Source organism: Martes martes, assembly GCF_963455335.1.
Source record: "Martes martes genome assembly, chromosome: 6".
NCBI classification, from domain to species: Eukaryota; Metazoa; Chordata; class Mammalia; order Carnivora; family Mustelidae; genus Martes; species Martes martes.
The window spans coordinates 93,145,884-93,168,485 of record NC_137893.1 but is presented as its reverse complement, the minus strand read 5'-3'; the positions used below and the strand labels follow the sequence as shown (position 1 = coordinate 93,168,485).

The following is a 22,602-nucleotide window of genomic DNA, read 5'->3' as shown; positions in this document are numbered from 1 at the left end:
CATTCCCAGGGCTGTCGTAACAATCACAAACTCGGTGACTTAAAACAGGAAAACTTTATTCTTTCACTCTGTAATTCTGAAGGCCAGAGTAAAAAATCAAAGTATCAGCAGGATTGGGTCCTCCTGAAGGCTCAGAGAAAGAATTGCTTCACATTCTGCCTTGGCTTCTGGAGGCTGCCAGAAATCTCTGGCATTCCTTAGTTTGCATAATTCCAACCTCTGCCTCCATCTGCACATGACCTTGCCCTTCTGTGTGTCTCAAATCTCCCTCCCCTTACTCTTTTTTTTTTTTTTTTTAAGATCTTATTTATTTGTCAGAGAGAGAGCAGAAGCACGGAGAGCTGGAGGCAGAACAGGCAGAGGGAGAAGCAGGCTCCCTGCTGAGCAAGAAGCCCAATGTGGGACTGGATCCCAGGGCTCCCAGATCATGACCTGAGCAGAAGGCAGAGAAGCCACCAAGGAATCCCTCCCTCCCCTGACTCTCAGTAAGAACACCACTCACTGGATTTGTGGTCAGTCCTAAATCCAGGATGGTATTATCTCTTAAGATGCTTGGTTACATATGCAAAGACTTCATTTCCAAATAGCACCAAATTCATCTATACCAAGGCTTAGAACTTGAACACATCATTTCGGTGGCAGAAAGTTAATCCACTGCAAACACCTAAATGGTACTTTTGATGAACTACTAGAGGCTGAACGTAGAATAGCATCACAGTAGGAAACTTCTGGGAACCACAGTCTCAGGAGAGTCACCCATTGTTATGGTTTTATTTCCAGAAACCCCACCAGATTCTCAGAGTTAAGAACCCATAAAAATCTCCTTGAGCTTCTCACAAGGAGAAGGTAAAAGAGGTCACCCTAAAGTAATGAGAAACCAGAGCATTCACCATAACAAAGACTTAATCTCCACAGAAAAGACTTTAGCAAGCCATATCCCATATGCAGTAAGGTATGGGATTCTCTGATTCCAGTCCCCACTTCCCCTTTTCTCAGACTAGTCAAGGTTACAGTCCCACAACACAAACCCACTAAAAGTTTGAGATTTAATTATAAGATTATAGGAGGCTTCCGCTCTCCTACACCATTCCACCACACAAGTGAGGTTCCAGTATAATAAAAGCTAATCACTGCTGAAAAAGTTTTGCATGGTATAGATCCCATCTGAGGAGTTGTTCTTAGGAAAACCCAAAGGCAGCCAGGAAGACACAAAAGGACTCTAAAGAAATGTGAAGCCTCTGGCACCTATACTTAGAGCAAATATTAAACACAATACAACTCTTGAACAAATATTAAAATCTCACACTCAATACCTGTTAATCTGAGCTCCTATTCCCTAATACATAATGTCCAACTTTCAACAAAAAATTATACATCATGCTTTTAAAAGGCAAGGAAAAACACAAAGACAAAGCAAGCATCAGACCCAGACTCAAATATAATACATATTTTGGAATCAGACAGGGAATTTAAAATAATTATGATTAATATGTTAAGGGCGGTAATGGTGAAAAAAAGACAACAACAAAGCAGATGGGTAAGGTAAGTAGACAGACGGAAACCCTAAAATCAAAAGGAAGTGAAAGAAATAAGAAATACTAACTAAATAAAGTTATATAGAATGAAATAAAGGATGCCCAGGTGGCAGGTCACTGCCCCAGGAAATGATGGGTCGATGCTTAAAGTGGGCATCACAGCAAAGGTGCTATCTCAGAGGGGATCCTCAATGGCAGCACCTCAGAAGGCGGTTCCAGGCACGCTAGGATGCACTGGCAGCAGCCACTGAGATGTTGGCCAGTTGGCTAGTGACTTAAACTGAAGGGACAAGTGGCATGCTCAGCATGCACAGCCCTGAGGCCTTGCCTCAGTTTTCTAAACTTCGGGCTCCCTTCTGCCAGACCCTTATGCCCAGAATCAACAACTTTTTCAACCCTCTCCTCCCCCATCCCCTGGAGCTCCATGTGGGGCAATGAACAGAAACTTCCAGCACTGATAATGGCCCTGAGGGGTTGAACAACAAGGTCCCAGGTGACCAGGAGGAAGGAACTATGGCAGGAAAAGGGGGAAGGGACTAGGCAAAGGGGTGCAAGCTCTCTGCACCTATCCCCACCTCCTCTCTCTGCCATGGCCCAATCTGTGGAAGCAGCTCTCCTAAGAACCAGGGCCTTGGAGGTGTCCCGGTAATTACCAGTGGAAGCAGCCAGCACCACCATCTGGGCCTTAGAGAAAGTGGTCAGCTTTACCCGGGAATCAATATGCACAGCACACTGGCAGAAATGCTCCCAGGGCTCCTGAGAGTTCGACAGCAGGGGCAATAAGCAAAGGAGCAATCCTTACACCTGCTCAAAGATGACATTCAAATAAACAAGAGCTTTTCTGTCAGAAGTTGCATATGTTGCATATACTGTTTGATTTCATGGATGGCTTCAGACTTAAGACCAACAAAATTATAAGAACAACACTGAATGAACTAACTGAGTATGCTTCAACTCACTGTGGGGTAATTTGTCAAAACAGTATATTGTGATAAATCAAAAATGATCAGTGCTGGCATCTTCCATACTCCTCCTCCAAGTGATAATCTAGATTTTGACCCAGAAAGGGATGAATTTGAGGCCTCTTGGCTTCACATACAATTGATGTCAGAGTTCTTAAGATAATTTGGAGAGTTCTGGTTTGGAGAGCACTGGAAAGTGATGTATGGGCCAGAAATTTGTAAGACAGTTTCTGACCTTTTTTTTTTTTAAAGATTTTATTTATTTACTTGACAGAGAGAGACAGACAGTGGAGAGGGAACAGAAGCAGAGGGAGTGGGAGGGGGAGAAGCAGGCCTCCCGCTGAGCAGGGAGCCCGATGAAGGGCTCCATCCTGGGACCCTGGGACCATGACCTGACCCAAAGGCAGATGCTCAACGACTGAGCCACCCAGGTGCCCCAGTTTCTGACCTTTTCAACAGTGAAGGTATCTCGGAGAACATGAAGACCTGAAGACTGTTCTGCACTGAATTTATAGGAAATTTCTTGGATTAAGGCATTCATTAAAAAAACAAATTACCAACATTTTCCTTGTTTATATATGAAACATTTCCAAGAGGTTGCTGAACTCCTTGAAATATTAGTAAGTTTTTATCAATGGCTCTATGCCATACCACTGAAAGCAGAACATAAATAATTTCTAATGAAGGCTTTTATTCTTATGCATACTGCAAAAGGATTGGCTTTGTCTCATGCTCAGCTAGTCTACTGTGTTGGATAGCTTCTAGAGAAAGATACAACACTAACATAACCAGTTATCACAGGACTGCTAAAATTTTGGCCAAAAACATGCAGTCTGAAAGAGGTGATGCTTTCAGAAGAAAGTGAGAAATCTTAGATGTTACTGAACCACACAATTCCAAAGAACTCTTTAAGGAGAAATCCAGGTGTGTATCCAGTTCTCAATTTTAGCTTGGAGAAAGGGTACCGTACACTTCTGGAATAATGAAGATATCCTTAATTCGAGGAGAATATTAATAAAGTCAATAAAAACAATTATATTTGGCAGTTTATAAAAAAAGGAAGATAACAAAAAATTTCAAAAATTAATATCATACACCAAACAACACACCTGGGAAGCTCAGATAATACAAAGCAAGAAAATGTGAGAAAAGTCTACACCTAAGCATACCCTACTCACACTGCAGAAAACCAAACACAGAAATTCTTGAAAGAAGCCATAAGGGAAAAAACCACCTTACATATAGAAGAACAAGCATAAGAATTACAGCAGACCTCTCTTCAGAACACTTAAGAGAGGGGAGTAAGGGACGCCTGGGTGGCTCAGTTGGTTAAGCGGCTGCCTTCGGCTCAGGTCATGATCCCAGTGTCCTGGGATCGAGTCCCACATCGGGCTCCTTGCTCCACAGGGAGCCTGCTTCTCCCTCTGCCACTCTGTCTGCCTGTGCTCACTCTCTCTCTCTCTCTCTCTGACAAATAAATAAATAAAATCTTAAAAAAAAAAAAAAGAGAGAGGGGAGTAAACTATTCAAAGTACTGAAAGAAAAAAACTACCAACTTAGAATTCTAAGAGAGGGAAGTTTACAAAGATAACAGGTCAAACTTAAGAAATAAGAAAAATCTCAAATAAATAATCTAACCTTATATCTAAAGGAACTAGAAAAAACACATACAAAGCTCAAAGTTAAAAGGAGAAAGAAAATAATAAAAATCACAGAAATAAATGGTATAGAGATTTTTTAAAAATAAAAATGATCAATAAAACCAAGAGCTGCTTTTTGAAAAGATAAATTAAATTGATAAACCTTTAGTCAGAGTCATCAAGGAAAAAAGATAGAACTTAAATAAATATAATCAGAAATAAAAGAAGTAACAACTAAGACCAGAGAAAAACAAAGGATTATTAAAATACTACCATGGAAAATTATATGCCAACAAATTGGCCAAACTATAAGATATGGATAAATTCCTAGAAACATACAATCTTCCAAAACTGAATCAGGAGGAAACAGAAAATCTGAATGGACTGATGACCAGTAATGAAATTAAACAAACAAAAGGCAGGACCAGATGCCTTCCCAGTTGAATTCTACCAAACACTTAAAGAGTTAGTACCTTTTCTTCTCAAACTATTCCAAAAAATAGAGGAAGGAAAGAGTCCAAATTTTATTCTACAAGGCCAGCATTACCCTAATACTTGAATCAGTAACATACAAAAAAAGAAAACTACAGACCAATTATCTCTGATGGACAGAGATGCAGATATCCTCAACAAAATATTAGCAAACTGCATTCAAAAATACATAAAAAAAAATTGTTCACTGCTATCAAATAGAATCTTATTCCAGAGATGCAAGCATGATTCAGATCCACAAATCAATCAACATGATATATCACATTAACAAAATAAAGGATAACACCCATACGATCAACTTAATAGATACAGAAAAAGCATCTGATAAAATTCAACATCCATACATGATAAAAACTCTCATCAAAGTGGACTTAGAGGGAACACACCTCAACATAATCAGGGCCATATATAATGAACCTATAGCTAATGTCATAGTCATTGGTGAAAAACCGAAGATTTTCCTTTAAGATTAGGACCCCCCCCCCCCCAAAAAAAGGATCAGGAACAAGACAAGGATGGCTACTCTTGCCATTTTTATTCAAAACAGTACTAGAAATCCTAGCCACAGCAAAAAGACAAGAAAAAGTAATAAAAGGTACCTAAATTGGTAAGAAAGAAGTAAAACTGTCACTATTTCCAAATGACATGGCCCTGTATTTAGAAAAGCCTGAAGACTCCACCAGAAGATGTGAGAATAAATGAAGTCAGTAAAGTTGCAGAATACAAAATGAACACCAAGAAATTGGTTGTACTTCTGTACACTAATAACAAAATAACAGAATAAAATAGCTAGGAATAAACTTAACCAAGGAGGTAAAAAACCTATACTGTGACAATTATAAGACACTGAAGAAAGAAAATGAAGACACAAATGGAAAGTTATACCATGCTCACAGAATAAAATAATTAATATTGCTAAAATGTCCATATTACTCAAAGTAATCTATAAATTCAATGCAACCCCTATCAAAATACTAAAAGTGTTTTTCACAGAACTACAACAAATAATCCCAGCACCTATATGAAACCACAAAAGACACTGAATAGCCAAAACAATCTTGACAAAGAAAAGCAAAGCTGGAGGTATGACAATCCCAGATTTCAAGATATACTACAAAATCATAATAATCAAAACAGTGTTATTCACACAAAAACAGACATTCAGATCAATGAAACAGGATTGAGAACCTAGAAATAAACCACACTTACATGATGAATTAATCTAAAACAAAGGAAGAATGTACAATGTGGAAAAGACAGTTTCTTCAATAAATAGTGTTGGGAAAACTGGACTGCTACATGCAAAAGAATAAAACTGTCGGACCACTTTATTACACCAAGTAGAGAAATAACTCAAAATGGATTAACACCTAAATGTGAGACCTGAAACCATAATATTCCTTTAAAAAAAAAAAAAAAAAGGCTGTAGTCTTTGACACTGGCCTTAACAACATATTTATGGATATGTCTACTCAGGTAAGGGAAATAAAAACAAAAATAAACTATGCGGACTACACTAAAATAAAAAGCTCTTGCACAGCAAAGGAAACCATCAAAAAATGATATAGTTTAGAAAAACACAATGAAATTTCAAATGATTAAAGAGTTTATATTATATATATTATATATGTTTTTTAATATATATATATATATTTATAGTTAGAGACCAAACTAAATGTAAAGTACAAACCAAATCTGTAAAATACATCTATTTTTTAGGACCTGAAATATATCAAAATAACTTTACTCTGTAGAAATTTACAGGTCTTTTCCTCCTCCTTTATTCTGTGTTTTCTAAACTGCCCAAAATGATCACTTTAACAATCAAAGATGATACTAAGGTTGGTAATTCATAATATGCTGTATTTACAGAATGTCAGTGTGGCAGAACCCCAATTATGCAAGTGCTCCTTATGGTAATGTCACTCTTTTCCAGCTAGGGGTCATTTCAAGGCGATACAAGAGGGTATCTGATATTATGCCCCACAGTATACATCAAAACCTTTCACCCAGAAGTAGAGCTAGTTAGAGCCAAACTGGGATATGTTTCAAACCTGAAGGAATCATTAAAAAGCCGTAAATCCCAACCACCCTACTCTGATATAATTCTCCTACAATTTAGTTATCAAGACTAAACTCAATACAAAAAGGTTAATCCCAATCTTCCAACATCACTTTACTGTCTTAAAAACCACAAGTTCTACAGCATACGTCGTATGGAACAAGAAATGTTCCTGATTTACAAATGCATTGTTTTTCAAGTTCTTGTCTATTTACTCAATTTGATAGTGCAATCTGATCTTAGCCATCTACTTAATTACAATGCCTATATTTGGATATGAGAATTGTTAAATTTTTTTAATGATATTCTTACATATTAAATGTATATACATATATACTGTATATATACACACATACACAAAGTTTTTCAAAATATTATAATAGTGAGTCATGAAGTGTGGCAAAAAAATGTCAGCAAAACAGTGAATTGCTCTTTAAATTATGCTGAATTACTCTAAATTATTTGTGCCATCCTGTAGAATTATACCGAATTGACTTTCAAATATTTTATCCACTTTAACAAAATCTCTACTCAAAAGTTCAACTTTCATTTCAACATTCATGTCTCAGTGAAATTTACTTATTCGTTAAAAATTAGTTTGTTGTAAAAGTTATTTTATACATAGCTCAAGTAGCATTCTATTTTTAATTTTTTTCAGATAAACTACAACCAAAAACACTAACTTCTCATTTAGAAGAGCTAAATGAACCAGATCTTCCTAAAGTCAGTAAACTTCAAAATAAATTCATCCTAGATTTTGGGGGATATTTTTGACAATAAAAAAATAGCCATTCTAACACCAAAGACTTAAGTTGGGATTATTTAACTAACCAATAAACAACAGTAGCACTCATATAGTTAGCTCACCCTACAATCCACCTCTAAAACATCTCAAAAGATTAAATACTTCAAAGAAGCCTATCAGGATGAGCAATGAAAACTAAACTAGAGCCACAAGAGATTACAGAATACACAAAGAGATCTGTCAATTCAACACTCTAGAATGGGATACTGCAGAGTTGGGGTCAGATCCACAGGCTCAGAGGCATGTGACAACCTATGAAACTGGGCTGGTTCTTGGTTAGGTTATAAATTTCCAACCCTAAAAATCTCAATTAAATGGATACATTTCTATTAAAACACACACACACACACACACACACACACTACTCAAGAGACTAAAAATAAAATCAACAGCCATAATCCAAGAATAAAATCAGAAAATGGCCTAAAAATAGCCTCAAAAACAGTTCCCAAAAAACAGATGATTTGTTTTAAAGGTTAATTCTTTCAAAACTACCATAAAACATAAAATAAGCATACAAAGCTTCACGATCTTAAAATAATCATTATTTAAAAACAATTTAAGTGATATTAAGACCAAAATTGCTCCCACAAGTATACTGTCTAAAACACATAAGGTTCTAAATAAAATGCCAATAAAGGGAAGGCAAATGCATAGAAAATAACCCACAGAATAAGCAGGGAATAGAGGTTTAATCTTGGAAAATCTGGGGAAACTGGCTCAGTCAGTAGAGCATGCAATTCTTGATCTTGGGGTCATGAGTTCAAGCTCCACATTGGATGTAAAGCTTACTTTGAAAAAATAATAAATCTTGGAAAATCTAATTTATTATATAAACTGATAAAATAAGAAAACCACATGATCCAAAGATTCTAAGTAGCATTCAATAAACTTGAGCATTAGTGTATTTTGTGTGAACTCAATCCCTCTTGTCCCAGTAAAAAGCTCCTAACATGCGGTCTTAACCTCAAGCTTTGCCCCAGAAAACGTAAGCTTTGGGGCCAAGTCAGCAATTCAGTTCTTCTCAGGATAACCAGATTTATAACATGTACATTCATACCTAATTTACATTAAGGCAGCAGTTCTCAACCAGGATAATTTTGTCCCCACAGGGGACACTTGGCAACATCTGGAGACATTTTTGGTTGCTATAGCTCAGGGAATGCTATTGGCATCTAGTGGGAAGGGGCCAGGATGCTGCTAAGCATCCATCAATGCATAGGGCAGTCCCGCACAACAAATTAATTTCTGGCCCAAAACTGCTAAGGTTGAAAAATTTTATATAAGGGGAAATATGCCACATACCAATATTCATCTCATACCATATCCCATAAAATCTAGTTGAGTGAAAAAGAACTTTTCTCAGGGCACCTGGCTACCTCAATCAGAAGAGAGTGCAACTCTTAATCTCAGGGTTGTAGGTTTGAGCCTCTCACTGGGCATAGAGATTACTATAAAATTCAGCTTAAAAATTTTTTTTAAAAAACCCTCTTTCTGGGGCGCCTGGGTGGCTCAGTGGGTTAAAGCCTCTGCCTTCGGCTCAGGTCCTGATCCCAGGGTCCTGGGATGGAGCCCCACAGCGGGCTCTCTGCTCAGCAGGGAGCCTGCTTCCACCTCTCTCTCTCTCTCTCTGCCTGCTTGCCATCTCTGCCTGTCAAATAAATAAATAAAATCTTTAAAAAAAAAAAAAACCTCTCTCTCTCTCTCTCTCTCTCTCTCACACACACACACACACACACACACACACACACGAAAGGAAGAGAGTAGGGGAAATGCAAAGAAGGGAGAGGAAGAAATGGAAGTAAGTACCAAAATTGTGGTGAGAAGCTTCTAAACTTAAAGCAAACAAAACAATCAAAATTTAAAAGCAAACAAATTGGAAACTAGGAATAAATACTTGCAGCAAACCAAAGAATTAAAAGCATTTCTAAGAACCAAAAAGAAAAAAAAAAAAAACACAACACAACCAAGGTTGAAAAACAAGCAAAAGAAAATATAGTATTTAAGATGAAGTACCTCAATAGCCTAAGAATTTAATCCTTGCTTAAAAAAAAAAAAAAAAGGAAGAAACATATTTTCTTAACAACTTTGCTGCATGGCAGGGGGGAGCAGCATGCAGGGGGATTGCTGGTAGTATTTTTTAAGGAGTCTACATTTTATTTTTTAGTGATTTAAAAAAAGTTAATAAAAAAGTGATTTTTTACATACAAAGGAAAGCCTGAAAACCAAGGTTAAAATTCTTAAAATCCAGAATTTTTTTTTAAATTATGCACAAAATATCAATGGTGTTATAAGTTCACCAACTCTTCCGCCCTAATAAACATGTATCCTTCTGGTAATGAAAAGTCACTTCATAAAAAGAATAATATGAGCAATTTACACAAATTTCCAACAGGTTTGAGTTGTATGGACATTCACTAGGGAATACTTACTTTGGTCCTAATCAATACAATACAGATAGATATCACAATATCTAATTAGGTCTGTCAAATTAAATGCACTCTATATTACACCTCTGGTTATATCACTAAGCATTAACCTTTATTATAGCAAAGGGCAAAATACAAGAAGTTAATAAAAAAATTAACGAAACTATACTCCAGTGGGGCACCTGGGTGGTGTAGTCAGTTACTGCTTTTGACTCCTGGTTTTGGCTCGGGTCAAGATCTGGGTCACAGGATCCACCCCCACTCAGGACTCTGTGACCAGCACAAAGTCTGCTTAAGACTTCCTCTCCCCTTACCCCTCTCGTCTACTCTCTCTCTATAAAACCATAATTCACTGTAAATTTAAAAACAAGTATAAGCTTTATTCCAAAGAAGCAGTAATATAATAGAAACACTTTAATGGTTCCACCTGTTATTTCCTGTTAAAAACATAAAAGATGAAAAATATTTTTAGTTTTTATTCCCAGGATTAAATACTTATTTTTCACCAGAACCAAAAGTCTTTAGCAGAAACTTCTTTCCAGGACTATCTTTACAGAAATGCAGAAATGCAAAATTGATAAGCATTGCTTAATGTCATTAACCAGTGACACTTCATTATTAGGTTCCCTAAAGTCATCCAGAATGTCAAAATACTAATAAAGAAAATTTCCTCAAATCCGTTAAAATAGAACTGATAAACAGCATTTCTTACATTTTTTTTCAACAGAGGTAAGTAAAGCACTCTAAAGATATCATACACAAAACCCACCCCTCCTTTTTGTATTTCAAATAGTGCACAAAAGTTTGCATACCAGATACTTATTCAAAGGGTATTCAAAGAGAAGAGAATTTGTGGTGCAAGAAAATTTTTACACAGTATTATATTCCTTTTAATATTATTAAATCAGATCTGTAAGTGACAGATGTCTACAAAAATAATCTAAACTTAAAAAACAAAAGTACTGGGTGCCTGGGTGGCTCACTGGGTTAAAGCCTCTGCCTTTAGTTCAGGTCATAATCCCAGGGTCCTGGGATGGAGTCCCACATTGGGCACTCTGCTCAACAGGGAGCCTGCTTTTCCTCCCTCTCTCTCTGCCTGCCTCTCTGCCTACTTGTGATCTCTGTCAAATAAATAAATAAAATCTTTTTTAAAAAAAAAGTATTTTAATCTCACAAAGACCAATTACTTATTAATTAGTTGAAAACAAATAAACTACCATGCACAGGTGACTAATGGCTCCTTCCAAAATAACAAATCCTAACGACAAATATACAAAATCCATCTGAAGAGCAAACAAGTTGGAAAACTGAACTAAAAATTCCCCATTCAGATTTTTATTCCCACTATTAACCTTGAGAAAACACTATAGATATCAGTTTTAAGCACATTTCAAACCATATAAAATACCATGTATTTGTCATAAAATTTTATAGAATTCAGCAAAAAAGTCTTATGATAGTCTACTGGGCACGTAAATAAAAGACCAAAGTGTAACACACAGTTAAAATTAGTTAAAAATCTTTTAAAAGAAAATAATTATCCAAATACAGGTATAATGTGTAATACCAACCCACAACTTTAGGGTGATAAGGATTTAAATTTCTTGATTCTTAAACCACATTAGGATAGTCATTTCAATCTGTATTACTTGCTCTGTTTAGCTCAACTTTTTCCCCCTAATGTCTTAGGAAATAATTAAGAGGGGACACCTGGGTGACTCAGTCAATTAAATGTCCAACTCTAGATTTCAGCTCAAGACATGAGCTCAGGGTCATAGGATTAAGGCCCACATCAGACTCTGCACTCTGCTTCTCTCCCTCTACACCCACTCCCGAGCCAAGCGTGCATGCACTCTCTCTCAAATAAGTCTTAAAAACACAAATAATTAAGAGAACATGCTTTAAGATCAGAGTAATATAAATTTAATACAGCCTTCCCCACATCCTTCTCTGACCTTGGGTGAGTAACAATGTCTTTAACTTCAATTTCTAATTTTGAAAATGGACACAATGATGTTTTACCCCAGAATGCTCCAGTGAAATTAAATTCTGAACAAAATACCTAGCATTGTAAGCATTCCCTAAATGCTAATAATTAGCAAAATATCAATTAAAAAGAAATTTTAAAGTTATCAAAAAATGGAAAGTTGCTTCAAAAGACAATTTCACTCTAAGTTGACCTTAAATGTGTTAAAAAAAAAAAAAGTGTAATGAAGTTATATAACTGCAAGAACCTATAATAAAATCAGAATCATGAAATCATTTTATTTTCTCCATGTTTCCGAGCAAACAACAAAAGTAAATATGAGCATTAAAAAATAATCCTAGGAGCGCCTGGGTGGCTCAGTGGGTTAAGCCTCTGCCTTCGGCTGAGGTCATGATCCCAGAGTCCTGGGATCTAGCCCCGCATCCCCCCATCCCCCCCATCGGGCTCTCTGCTCAGCAGGGAGCCCGTTTCCTCCTCTCTCTCTGCCTGCCTCTCCACCAACTTGTGATCTCTGTTTGTCAAATTAAAAAAAAATTCTTTTTAATTTAAAAAAATAAAAATAAAAAATAAACCTAAATCCTTACACTCAAAGAGATGTTAATTCAAATTACCAAAAAAACATTATCTGGCCAGGGCTGAGAGCAGGGACTCTTGTTTTATTTCTCTTTGTATTTCTCTTTTATTTCTCTTTGTATTCCCAACCCCCATCACAGTGCCTAACATGCCAAATGTACTCAACAGCTATCTGTAGCACTGAAATGAAACACATACTTAATACTCAGTCACCAAATTTTTGAGTGGCTGCTACTGGAAGGTAGGTAGCCACTTGTTCCAGGTATCCCTAAGGAAAAAAGAAAAGAAAAAAAAAAAGAAAGAAAAAAGCTCTGCACTCCTGAAGGTTATACTCTACAGTTATATTCTTTTTTTTAAAGATTTTTTTTAATTTATCTATTATTTGAGAGCGAGGGAAAGAATGAGAGGGAGAGAGTATGAGAGGAGAGAGGTCAGCGGGAGAAGCAGACTCCCTGTCAAGCAGGGAGCCTGATATGGGACTAGATCCTGTAACTCCAGGATCATGACCTGAGCCAAAGGCAGTCACTTAACCAATTGAGCCACCCAGACGCCCCTCTACAGTTATATTATAAAAGGGTAAGACAAATAAGCAATAAACATTTAAATAAGGAAAATACAGGGGCGCCTGGGTGGCTCGGTGGGTTAAAGCCTCTGCCTTCAGCTCAGGTCATGATCTCAGGGTCCTGGGATCAAGCCCCGCATCGCATCGGGCTCTCTGCTCAGCAGGGAGCCTGCTTCCCTTCCTCTCTCTGCCTGCCTCTCTGCCTACTTGTGATCTCTGTCTGTCAAATAAATAAATAAAATCTTTAAAAATAAATAAATAAATAAGTAAGGAAAATACAAAGTAAGTTACAATGTGGAAAGAATGGATTAAAAAAAAAAGTAGGACAGGAAAAGGAGGATCAAGAATGCCTATTATCTGTAACCCCAATGACACCTCTCAGAGGAAGAGTTAGGAACTGCAACAGAGTAGGAATTTAAAGTCTAACACAAAACTTTGATATTAGGAGAACACATTTCTAAATAACTTAAAGTTAGTTGTTTCTTACTCTAAAGAATAAATAAAAATCATATAGAGAGTATACATTTTTATGATCAACTTTAATATTTTCTAAAAACATTATACTCTGCTAGCCAGGACTGATGGTCTCAATTTTACAAGTATATCAACTTCTATGTTGCAAGTGAGCGAGCAGAAGGCAATTCGTCTGCAAGAGCAGAGCAATGTCTAAATCAAAGGAACCTGTTTCTTCAAACTCTTCTGGCAGCAATTCTGACAGTGAGGTTGACAAAAAGTTAAAGAGGAAAAAGCAAGTTGCTCCAGAAAAATCTGTGAAGAAGCAAGACTGGTGAAACTTCAAGAGCCCTGTCATCCCCTGAGCAGAGCAGCAACAGAAACAATATAACATGTTTCAGATCCAGAATATGAGGTAGGTCCCTGTTAAGGACTTTAAAGGGAAAATTCTAATTAATATTAAAGAACACTGGATGGATCAGAAGGTGAAATGAAACCTGAAAGAAAAGGTATTCCTTTAATTTCCGAGCAATGGAGCCAGCTGAAGAACAGATTTCTGACATTAACGGTGAAGCAAGAGAACTATAAAATCAGAGCCATATAAAACCTGTAACGGTTCTAGTTGTTTTAATTTGCCTTTTTACATTGGCTTCTGTTTTCTAAACATTGTTTTCCAAGCTGTAGTATATTTGGACTTCAGAACAATTTGTAAGATGAACAGTTTTTATAGCCTTATTAAAAGTGTTCGGAGGGACTCCTGGGTGGCTCAGTGGGTTAAAGCCTCTGCCTTAGGCTCAGGTCATGATCCCAAGGTCTTGGGATAGAGCCCCGCATCGGGCTCTCTGCTCAGCAGGGAGCCTACTTCCCCCCCCCCCCACCTGCCTGCCTCTCCGCCTACTTGTGATCTCTGTCAAATAAATAAATAAAATCTTTAAAAAAAAAAAAAGTGTTCTGAGCGAAGCTAACTGTCAGCTTGATTAGAGGCTTGCTTTGTGCCCACCACCTGGTGTAAAATAAAGTAATACAATCTTAAAAAAACAAATATAATAACTCCTATACTAAAAACACAAAACAACTTGGCAATTATAATAATCACGACAAATAAATGCTCTAGAAATTTCACTCTTCTAGTTATCAAAATCAGTCTAGATGTTAGGTAAATTTCTGGCCTCAGTACAAGGGCACTGATAAATACTAACAATGTAAAGATAGTTTTAATATTTCAGGAATAAGGATCTTAAAAATATCAATGCAAATGAAGTTATACCTTACTCCAAAGACTCAGTGCCAGGAAAGGGGGGGGGGGAATCTATCTATCTATTTATCTATCTATCTTTACTACTGCCACGTCCTTACCACCTTGACTACTGCGATGTCACTGGTCAAACTAACGAGAGATGAACAAATCCCATTTGCCTTCCAACACGGGAATCTATATCCTGACCTTCCTTGTGCTTCTCCTGTAACATTTTAACATTTCTGACAATGGAATACATCCTCTAAATGTGCTACATTCCCTCTCATTTGGATTTCTGATGATTCAAATGTTAAGCTTTATTCCTATCATGTTCATATCATAGTCACATCGTAGCACTACAAGCCATGCCGAAACATTCATGACACTCATCAACCCCTGGAGGGAGGAAGAGAGAGGAACATTTATGTTAGAATCTCTAGGGATTGAGGAATTTTTTTTTTTTAATCCAGGTGACTCTAATAATTCTCATGGGCCCAACCCATAACTCTGCTATAAACTACTTAAGGTACCAAAACATATTTGTCCTAATCCCCCTAGTGCCTAGCATGGCATTAATCACATTCCTCACATTAAGGCAAATACCTCTTGATTAATTCCTCACATTGAGGCAAATACGTCTTGATTAAAGTTTCACATAAAGCTCCTTTCCAGGACCGTAAGACCTTGCAATAGAACCTTTCTCTTAGGTGGTACCTATTTGTTACTGTTACCACACTTAAAGCATTCTTCTACTATAAACTCCCACTGATTAGGTGCCACACAGTCACTCTCTTGGAATTACCTGAACACCAAATCATCAAAAACCACCTGAGCTACAAGACACTAAAACAGATCCTGAATTTTAGGATCCCATATTAGTCATCTCTGTTTTGTAAATTAGTTGGGAAAGAGAATGAGATCATAATGGGAAGTTTAATAACAGATACAGAATTTAAAAGATTATAAAATGCAAGTCTCCTAGAGGCACTGGAAAGGACTGACAGGGTATAAATAGGTTCTAGGAAAGAGTCTCTAACACTGCCGTATTTGGCAACAAATCAGCATCTTAGGCTACGTATCAAATCAGAACATGAATTTTTTAAAAGCAGAGATTCTTCTTAGAGTAAAAGGTCCTTTAAACGCGAACCATTAGTAAAAACATTTTCAGTTGAATGAAAAAGGTCACTGAGAGAGTGTAACGTCCAGGTACCAGAGACCTTCAGAAACAAACAAAAACCAAAATAAAACAAACAAACAAAAAGTCAAATTTAGTCCAAATGAGGAAACTTTTAGGACCCCAAAATGAAAATGCCTACCTCACTTAGAGCTCTGCACTGGGTATGGAGCCTGCTTGGGATTTCTCTCTCCCTCTGTCCCCCCACTCCACTCTCTCAATCAATCAATCAATCAGTAAGTATAGAAGTACATATAGGCCTCTGAATTAGTATTTTTGTATTCTTTGGGTAAATACCTAGTAGAGCAAATGCTAGACCATAAGGTGGTTCTATTTTTAACCTTTTGAGAAACCTCCATACTGTTTTCCAGAGCACTTGCACCAAGTCTGTATTCCCATCAACAGTGCATGAATGTTCCTTTTTTTCCACATCCTCACCAACACCTGTTGTTTCTTGTGTTAATGATTTTAGCCATTCTGACAGGTGGGAGGTGAGAGTTCATTATAGTTCTGATTTGCCTTTGCCTGAGAATAAGTGATGTTAAGCATATTTTCATGTCACTGTTGGCTATCTGTGTCTTCTGTGGAAAAGTGCCTATTCATGTATTCTGCCCATTGGTTAATTGGATTAGTTGGGCTTTGGGTGGTGAGTTTTAAAAGTTCTTTATATATTTTGGATACTAACCCTTTATCAGATATATCATTTGCAAATATCTTCTCCATCCTGCAGGTTGCATATAAATTTTATTGATTCTTCTGCTATGCAGAAACTTTTTATTTTGATGTAGTCCCAATAGCTCATTTTGGCTTTTGTTTTCCCCGGCCTCAGGAGACACATCTAGAAAGAAGTTGCTACGGCTGATGTCAAAGAGTTACTGCCTATAATTTCTCCTAGGATTTTTATGGTTTCAGGTCTCATATTTAGGTCTTTAATCCGTTTTGAATTTATTTTTGTGTATGGTGTAAAAAAGTGGTCCAGTTTCATTCTTTTGCAAATTATCCCACTTTTCCCAACACCATTTGTTGAAGAGATTGTCTTTCTCACACTGGATATTCTTTTCTGCTTTGTCAAAGATTAACTGACCGTATGATTGTAGGTTTGTAATTGTAGGTTTATTTCTGGATTTTCTATTCTGTTTCACTGATTTTTGTGTCTATTTTTGTACCGGTACCATACTGTTTTGATTACTAAAGCTTTTTAATGTAATCTGAAGTCCAGAATTGTGATGGCTCCAGCTTCACTTTTCTTTTTCAAGACTGTTTTGGCTATTCAGGGTCTTTTGTGTTCCACACAAATTTTCAAATGGCTTGTTTGGATAGGGATTGCCATTACATGTATAGACTGCTTTAGGTAGTACAGACATTTTTGAATGTTTATTCTTCTAATCCACGATCATAGAACGCCTTTCCATTTCTTTGTGTCATCTTCAATTTCTTTCATCAGTGTTTTATAGTTTTCAAAGTATCGGTCTTTCACCTCTTTGGTTAGGTTCATTCCTAGGTATTTTATTATTTTTGGTGCAACTGTAAATAGCATTATTTTCTAAATTTCACTTTTTGCTGCTTCCTTATTGGTGTATAAAAATGCAACAGATTTCTGTACATTGATTTTGTATCCTGCGACTTTACTGAATTCACTTATCAGTTCCAGCAGTTTTTTGGTAGAGCCAGGTTTTCTATATATAGTATCATGTCACCTGCAAATATGGAATGTTTTACTTATTCATTACAAATTTGGATGCCTTTTATTTCTTTTGGTTGTGGGATTGCTGTGGCTACCACTTCCAGTACTATGTTGAATAAAAGAGGCGAGAGTAAACACCCTTCCTTTGCTTGTTCCTCACCTTAAGGTAGGAGCTCTCAGTTTTCCCCCATTCAGGATGATGTTAGCTGTGTTTTTTTCATAGATGGCTTTTATTACGTTCAGGTATGTTCCTGTTAAACCTACTTTGTGGAAGGTTTTTATCATGAATAGATATACTTTGTCAAATGCTTTTTCTCTATCTAATGAAATGGTATGATATGGTTCTTATCCTTTCTTTTATTGATGCGATATAGCACACTGATTAATTTGCAATTAAAATACATTTCATAGAGAAGGATATTCCATCACAGAAGAGAAGCCAAAAAAAAAAAACAAAAAACAAAAAACCCACAGATCTGGATTAGGTACAAATAAAAATTTGGAGGTATTTTTGATTAGCAAATGGAATGAATCAAAAGCACTTCGTATTTTATAACTTTGATTTTATCTCAAATGCCTTGAAATTACTAGATCTTATTAAGTTAATGTGACATCATTTTACTCTGCATTCCTCATTTAGAGAAGTATATGGCATACGTCAGGCTAGTTTCCATAGGAAAATATAAAATAATATCACTGTGAATTTCCACCCTTAATGGGATTTTATGGAACTATAACTATTCGAAGTTTGAAACACACAGAAAAACCTGATCACGAGTACTTACTAATTAAGGAACACAGCTTATTATTAGTTTTGTTAGTGATCCAAATTTGAAACAAAAATTTCCTACTACTACTACTTCATGCTCTGGATTAGTTTAACTGAAATAAATCCTGAGACTGAAAGGTGAGCCCTTAGCAGGCAATTTCCATTTGCCACTATTTACCTGCATGAATCAAGATTTTCTCCAGATGGTGCAATAAAATAAAATAAGGAAATAAATCACGCTATTATAATAGTGCATAGATCATCTCTAAACCAACTGCACTTTTCTGTCCATTAAAACTGCCTCGTAATTTAAACATGTTGACTGGTCATATATGAGCTTAAAAAAAAAAAAAAAAAACTTAAACTAAGACGTTTATAACCTTACCTAAAATTAACAGAAATTGTCCTTAAAATCACTTACTTTCTCAAAAATAAAAATTCACACATTTTAACACTTTGTCATTTGATGTCTTTTTCCCCTCCGAAATGCAGATCTGTATTTCTGAAATAAGAAAAGTTAAATTTTGCCCTTCTATATCTCTAAATTCTCCCCAAATTCCTTCACACAGAATATCTCAAATTTTTATGTTAAGCATTCTTCTGTATTTAACAAAGAAACTAAAAGCAGTGCTTTAATTTAATATAAAATTCAAAGAAACTAGTCTCTCCTAGTACTCATCTTATTTACTTTTCCCAAAACTACTAAATTCACTATCAATAATGGACGTTCAAAATATAATCAATACTGGGGACAAAAAAAAATCTTCCTACATAATTTTTATAAGGATACATAAAATTAAAATTTCTGGGGAAAAAATGAATTTTTGCATTACTACAAAACACCTATCCCACCAATCCTATAAATGCAATATGAGCTTCTAACAAAGGTCAAAAATTGAGAATTGTTTTTATAAGCTGGTGCAAGAATTAGGGAAATCATTTGAAAATGAAAATAAAAGCAATCAACACTGGCCATGTTCCAAACACTTTACAAGTATTAAATGCTCATCCAATCCCCACGACAATCTATGAGGTTATTTTTACCCCATTAACAGAATAAGAAACTGAAGTAGAAACAGATTAAAGTAACTTCCTCAGTCACAACAGCTAACAGGTGGAAGAGTCAGGATCTAACCTTGAGCTGTCCCAGTCCAGAACCCTGCTCTTCACTCTCTCGCCGTATTACCTAAATAGTACACGTGGTAGGAACCATCACTTAATAGGTACCCAAGTTATTTCAAAACAAAGAAATTAAAGATTTTTTTCATTCTGTGACACACCAGATAAAATAACATAAAAATATTTTAAGCTGCCATCTTAAATCATAAGAAATAAAGACTGCTAATAACAAAACCAAGCAAATGAGATTTATACTAAAGAGGAAACTCCTTTTAAATGATTTTGATAACTTTAACATAAAATATTACATGACCAATAAATTTAAGTACATATGGAAATGTCTGACAAATACCTTTCAAAAATTAACTACAAATGTGCCCAAGTAATCAACCTTCAAAACACATGCTAGGTAGTCAAGTTGAGAGCAAACATCACACTTTACCTAGATAATGTGGCAACTTGCCTAACCAGAACACAGCAGAGAAGTCACGAAAAAAAGGCCTCTTAACAATTAAAATAGATACTCCGATATCCAAATATTGATGCTAATTTTCCTCAAGGTAACATTTACACACTAAGCAAGGGTACACTTATTTTCCCCTTATGCAGAATTACAAATTTCAATATGATTACCACACTTGCAGAAAAATTATAGGAGGGTGAAGAGGGCACTAATTACAGTGACAAACATCCAATTCGAAAACAGAAAAATATTTAAGTAACTTCAAAATGCAAAGGAATCTAATCAATAGTCCTATACACAATCCAACACATCCCTCAAGGCATCACAGTAACTGATGGTCACAAATGATGACCCTAGGCCATCAAGATGCTTAATTACATCCTGCATCCTATTTAAGACAAAGAAGAATTACATATTTTAGTATGATTTTCATCCAAATTGGTTAAAGTGGTTTTATAATTTGAGACTTAAAGGAATAATCCCTCAAATACTCAGTAAACTCAACTCATCAATTAGAAAGGAATTCATATGAAAGTTTCAAACAGCAAAGGTTTTACTGTCTGGAGGTTTAAGAGCACTTTGTGTACAGAAGTTACCTGAAAGACATAAAAGTAGAAAGTCTAGCAAAATACAGAAGAGCTAAGCGAGGATCTGTAAACACTGTGCTTAAAGCATTTCCCACAAAACATTGTGTGGGCAGAAGGTGCCACATCAGCAGTAGTCTGTATTTGTCCTACTTCTAAATCATTTGTTAGTTGCATGAATTATTAATTTCGGTTAACAGTGTGTTGATATGAAGAGCACCAACTCCCAACTACAAAAAATGATAGAGTCCTCCTGATTTACTCTACAAAACCAGAGTTGGGATTATTCTTACGGAACATGCTTATGCTCGTCGGTGGCACCAGTTTATGTTTTATAATGGCAAACACACTTCTCTTAGATTGTTTTTAATTTTTAAAGGATTAAGAGAGTGCCTAGCCCACACTGAAATATGTTATCAAAAGAACTGTTACACTACTCAACAAAACTCCCTTTCAAACCAGGGTGCAACACATTCTGCTTTTTCTAGCTCCAAACAAACCTTTAAAGCACACAGTAAATAACATATAAGGCCTTGTACTTTTCTCTCCTCTCGCAAGGAAGTCTAACTCCAAACAGGAAACAGCTTCTCAAAGGGTTCAACACTGAAATCCTATCAAACCCTAACAAAGTCCTCAGGAAGAGATTTAATATTTAAATGCCAACACATTTGCCTAGGTAAAAACAGAGTAAATACTCAAGCTTCCCTATCCTTGGGACATCCTTCCCTTGAAAGTTTCAGCGGAGGAAAAAAAATCACCTTCCCGAACAAACGAAAAACTTATTAAATGGCCAACCTATACAATGCCTAGCAGAAGATAAAGAAGTTAGAAGTGTTACTTTGTCAAGTTTTTCCATCGCCCTCCCCCAACCGACCAGAACGGGGGGGAGGGTAGGTGGAGGCTGGGGAAGGGAGGGAAGTTCGGGCTAAGGTTAGCTGGGCAGTAGGCGAGGAAAGGAGACCGGGTGCCCCCTCCCCCATTCCTTCACCTTTCCCGACAGCAGGAAGAGGTGGGGAGAGAAGCGCAGGAGAAAGCACCCGCAAGCCCTCCGACCAATTTCTCCGCGAGAAGAGCAAGGTGGAAGGCAGGGCGAGGAGGGGCGGTGGGAGGGTGCGGTGTTGCCGCGAAGGGGCTGATCCCGGTCCCTCCCTGGGGAGACCTAGAAGGGGAACCGCCTGTCCGAATCGGGAAGGTCCAGACGGGCGGCGGGAAACGCCCGCGAGTCTCTTACCCATGCTGGGGGCTCCCGCGGGGAGAAGCCCAGCGCCCCCTGCTCCTCCTCCGGTTGATCGCGCGGCCGCACTTGCGGCGGGAGGCGGGCCCCGCGCTCCGCTCCTGCGCCTTCTGAGCTCAGGCGGGGCGAAGAGGCGCCTCCATCCGCCCGCGGCGTTCCCCGGACAGTCCCGTCAGCGCGGCTCGCGAGCAAGAAGCGACAGCCGCGGCTCCTCGCGCCTGGCCTCCGCCGAAGCCGCGGCGGCGGGAGAGCCCTCTCCCGGTGGTTTTCCCAAACCCCGGTCGCTACCGCAGCAAGCAGTGGGGGGAACCTGCCGCTGCGTTGCGGCCGCCGGCTCCCGCAAGGAGCGTCGGCCGAGCTCCCTTCGCCTCCCTCCGCTCCCTTCGACAACCGTCGTTCTAGAACGCGACACCGAAAACTGAGGTGGAGACCCCACAGTGGCCGGGAAGGTGCCGGGAGCTGGACACGGGAGGAGGGAAGTCTCGCGAGAACCCCTCGTTCTCCCTGCCCCGCCCCCTCCGCGTTCCGGCTCACTACCCCGCGCCCCAGCTGGTGCCAGGTGCGGTGACGTCAGGGTCGAGGAGTCGCACGCCACCCGCGTCCAGGTGCAACAAGCTGAAGAGGAAGGAATCCGGAAGAACTGCGGCTACTCCTTCGCCTTGAAGTTCGGCGCAGCTGGGACGGCCGTTTTGTATGGTTTGTCGCCCCAGATGGACACAAAGTTTTTGCTCATACGCAAAGTGAGCCTGTGTTGCCCCACTTTCCGCGGGGCCGATGCAGTGTTGCTCTGTGCAGAGCGGCAGTTTCTGGGGAATCTAACAAAACAGATGGCGAAAAA

The 22,602-nt window shown here is 37.8% G+C and overlaps 1 protein-coding gene and 1 pseudogene across 2 annotated transcripts in view; one reads left to right on the top strand and one right to left on the bottom strand.

Moving 5' to 3' along the window:
- The window catches only part of CD2AP (CD2 associated protein), a 137,796-nt gene extending 115,526 nt beyond the window's left edge, over window positions 1-22,270 (bottom strand). The window contains exon 1 of the mRNA XM_080807232.1: window positions 21,762-22,270. Coding sequence (XP_080663358.1) covers window positions 21,762-21,765 — 4 coding nt within the window. The 5' untranslated portion in view covers window positions 21,766-22,270. The remainder of the gene's footprint in view (window positions 1-21,761) is intronic.
- Window positions 13,710-14,088, top strand: LOC308345111 (activated RNA polymerase II transcriptional coactivator p15-like; annotated as a pseudogene). The gene has a single exon. The product of its transcript is annotated as an activated RNA polymerase II transcriptional coactivator p15-like (transcript).
- Window positions 22,271-22,602: the final 332 nt, after the last annotated feature.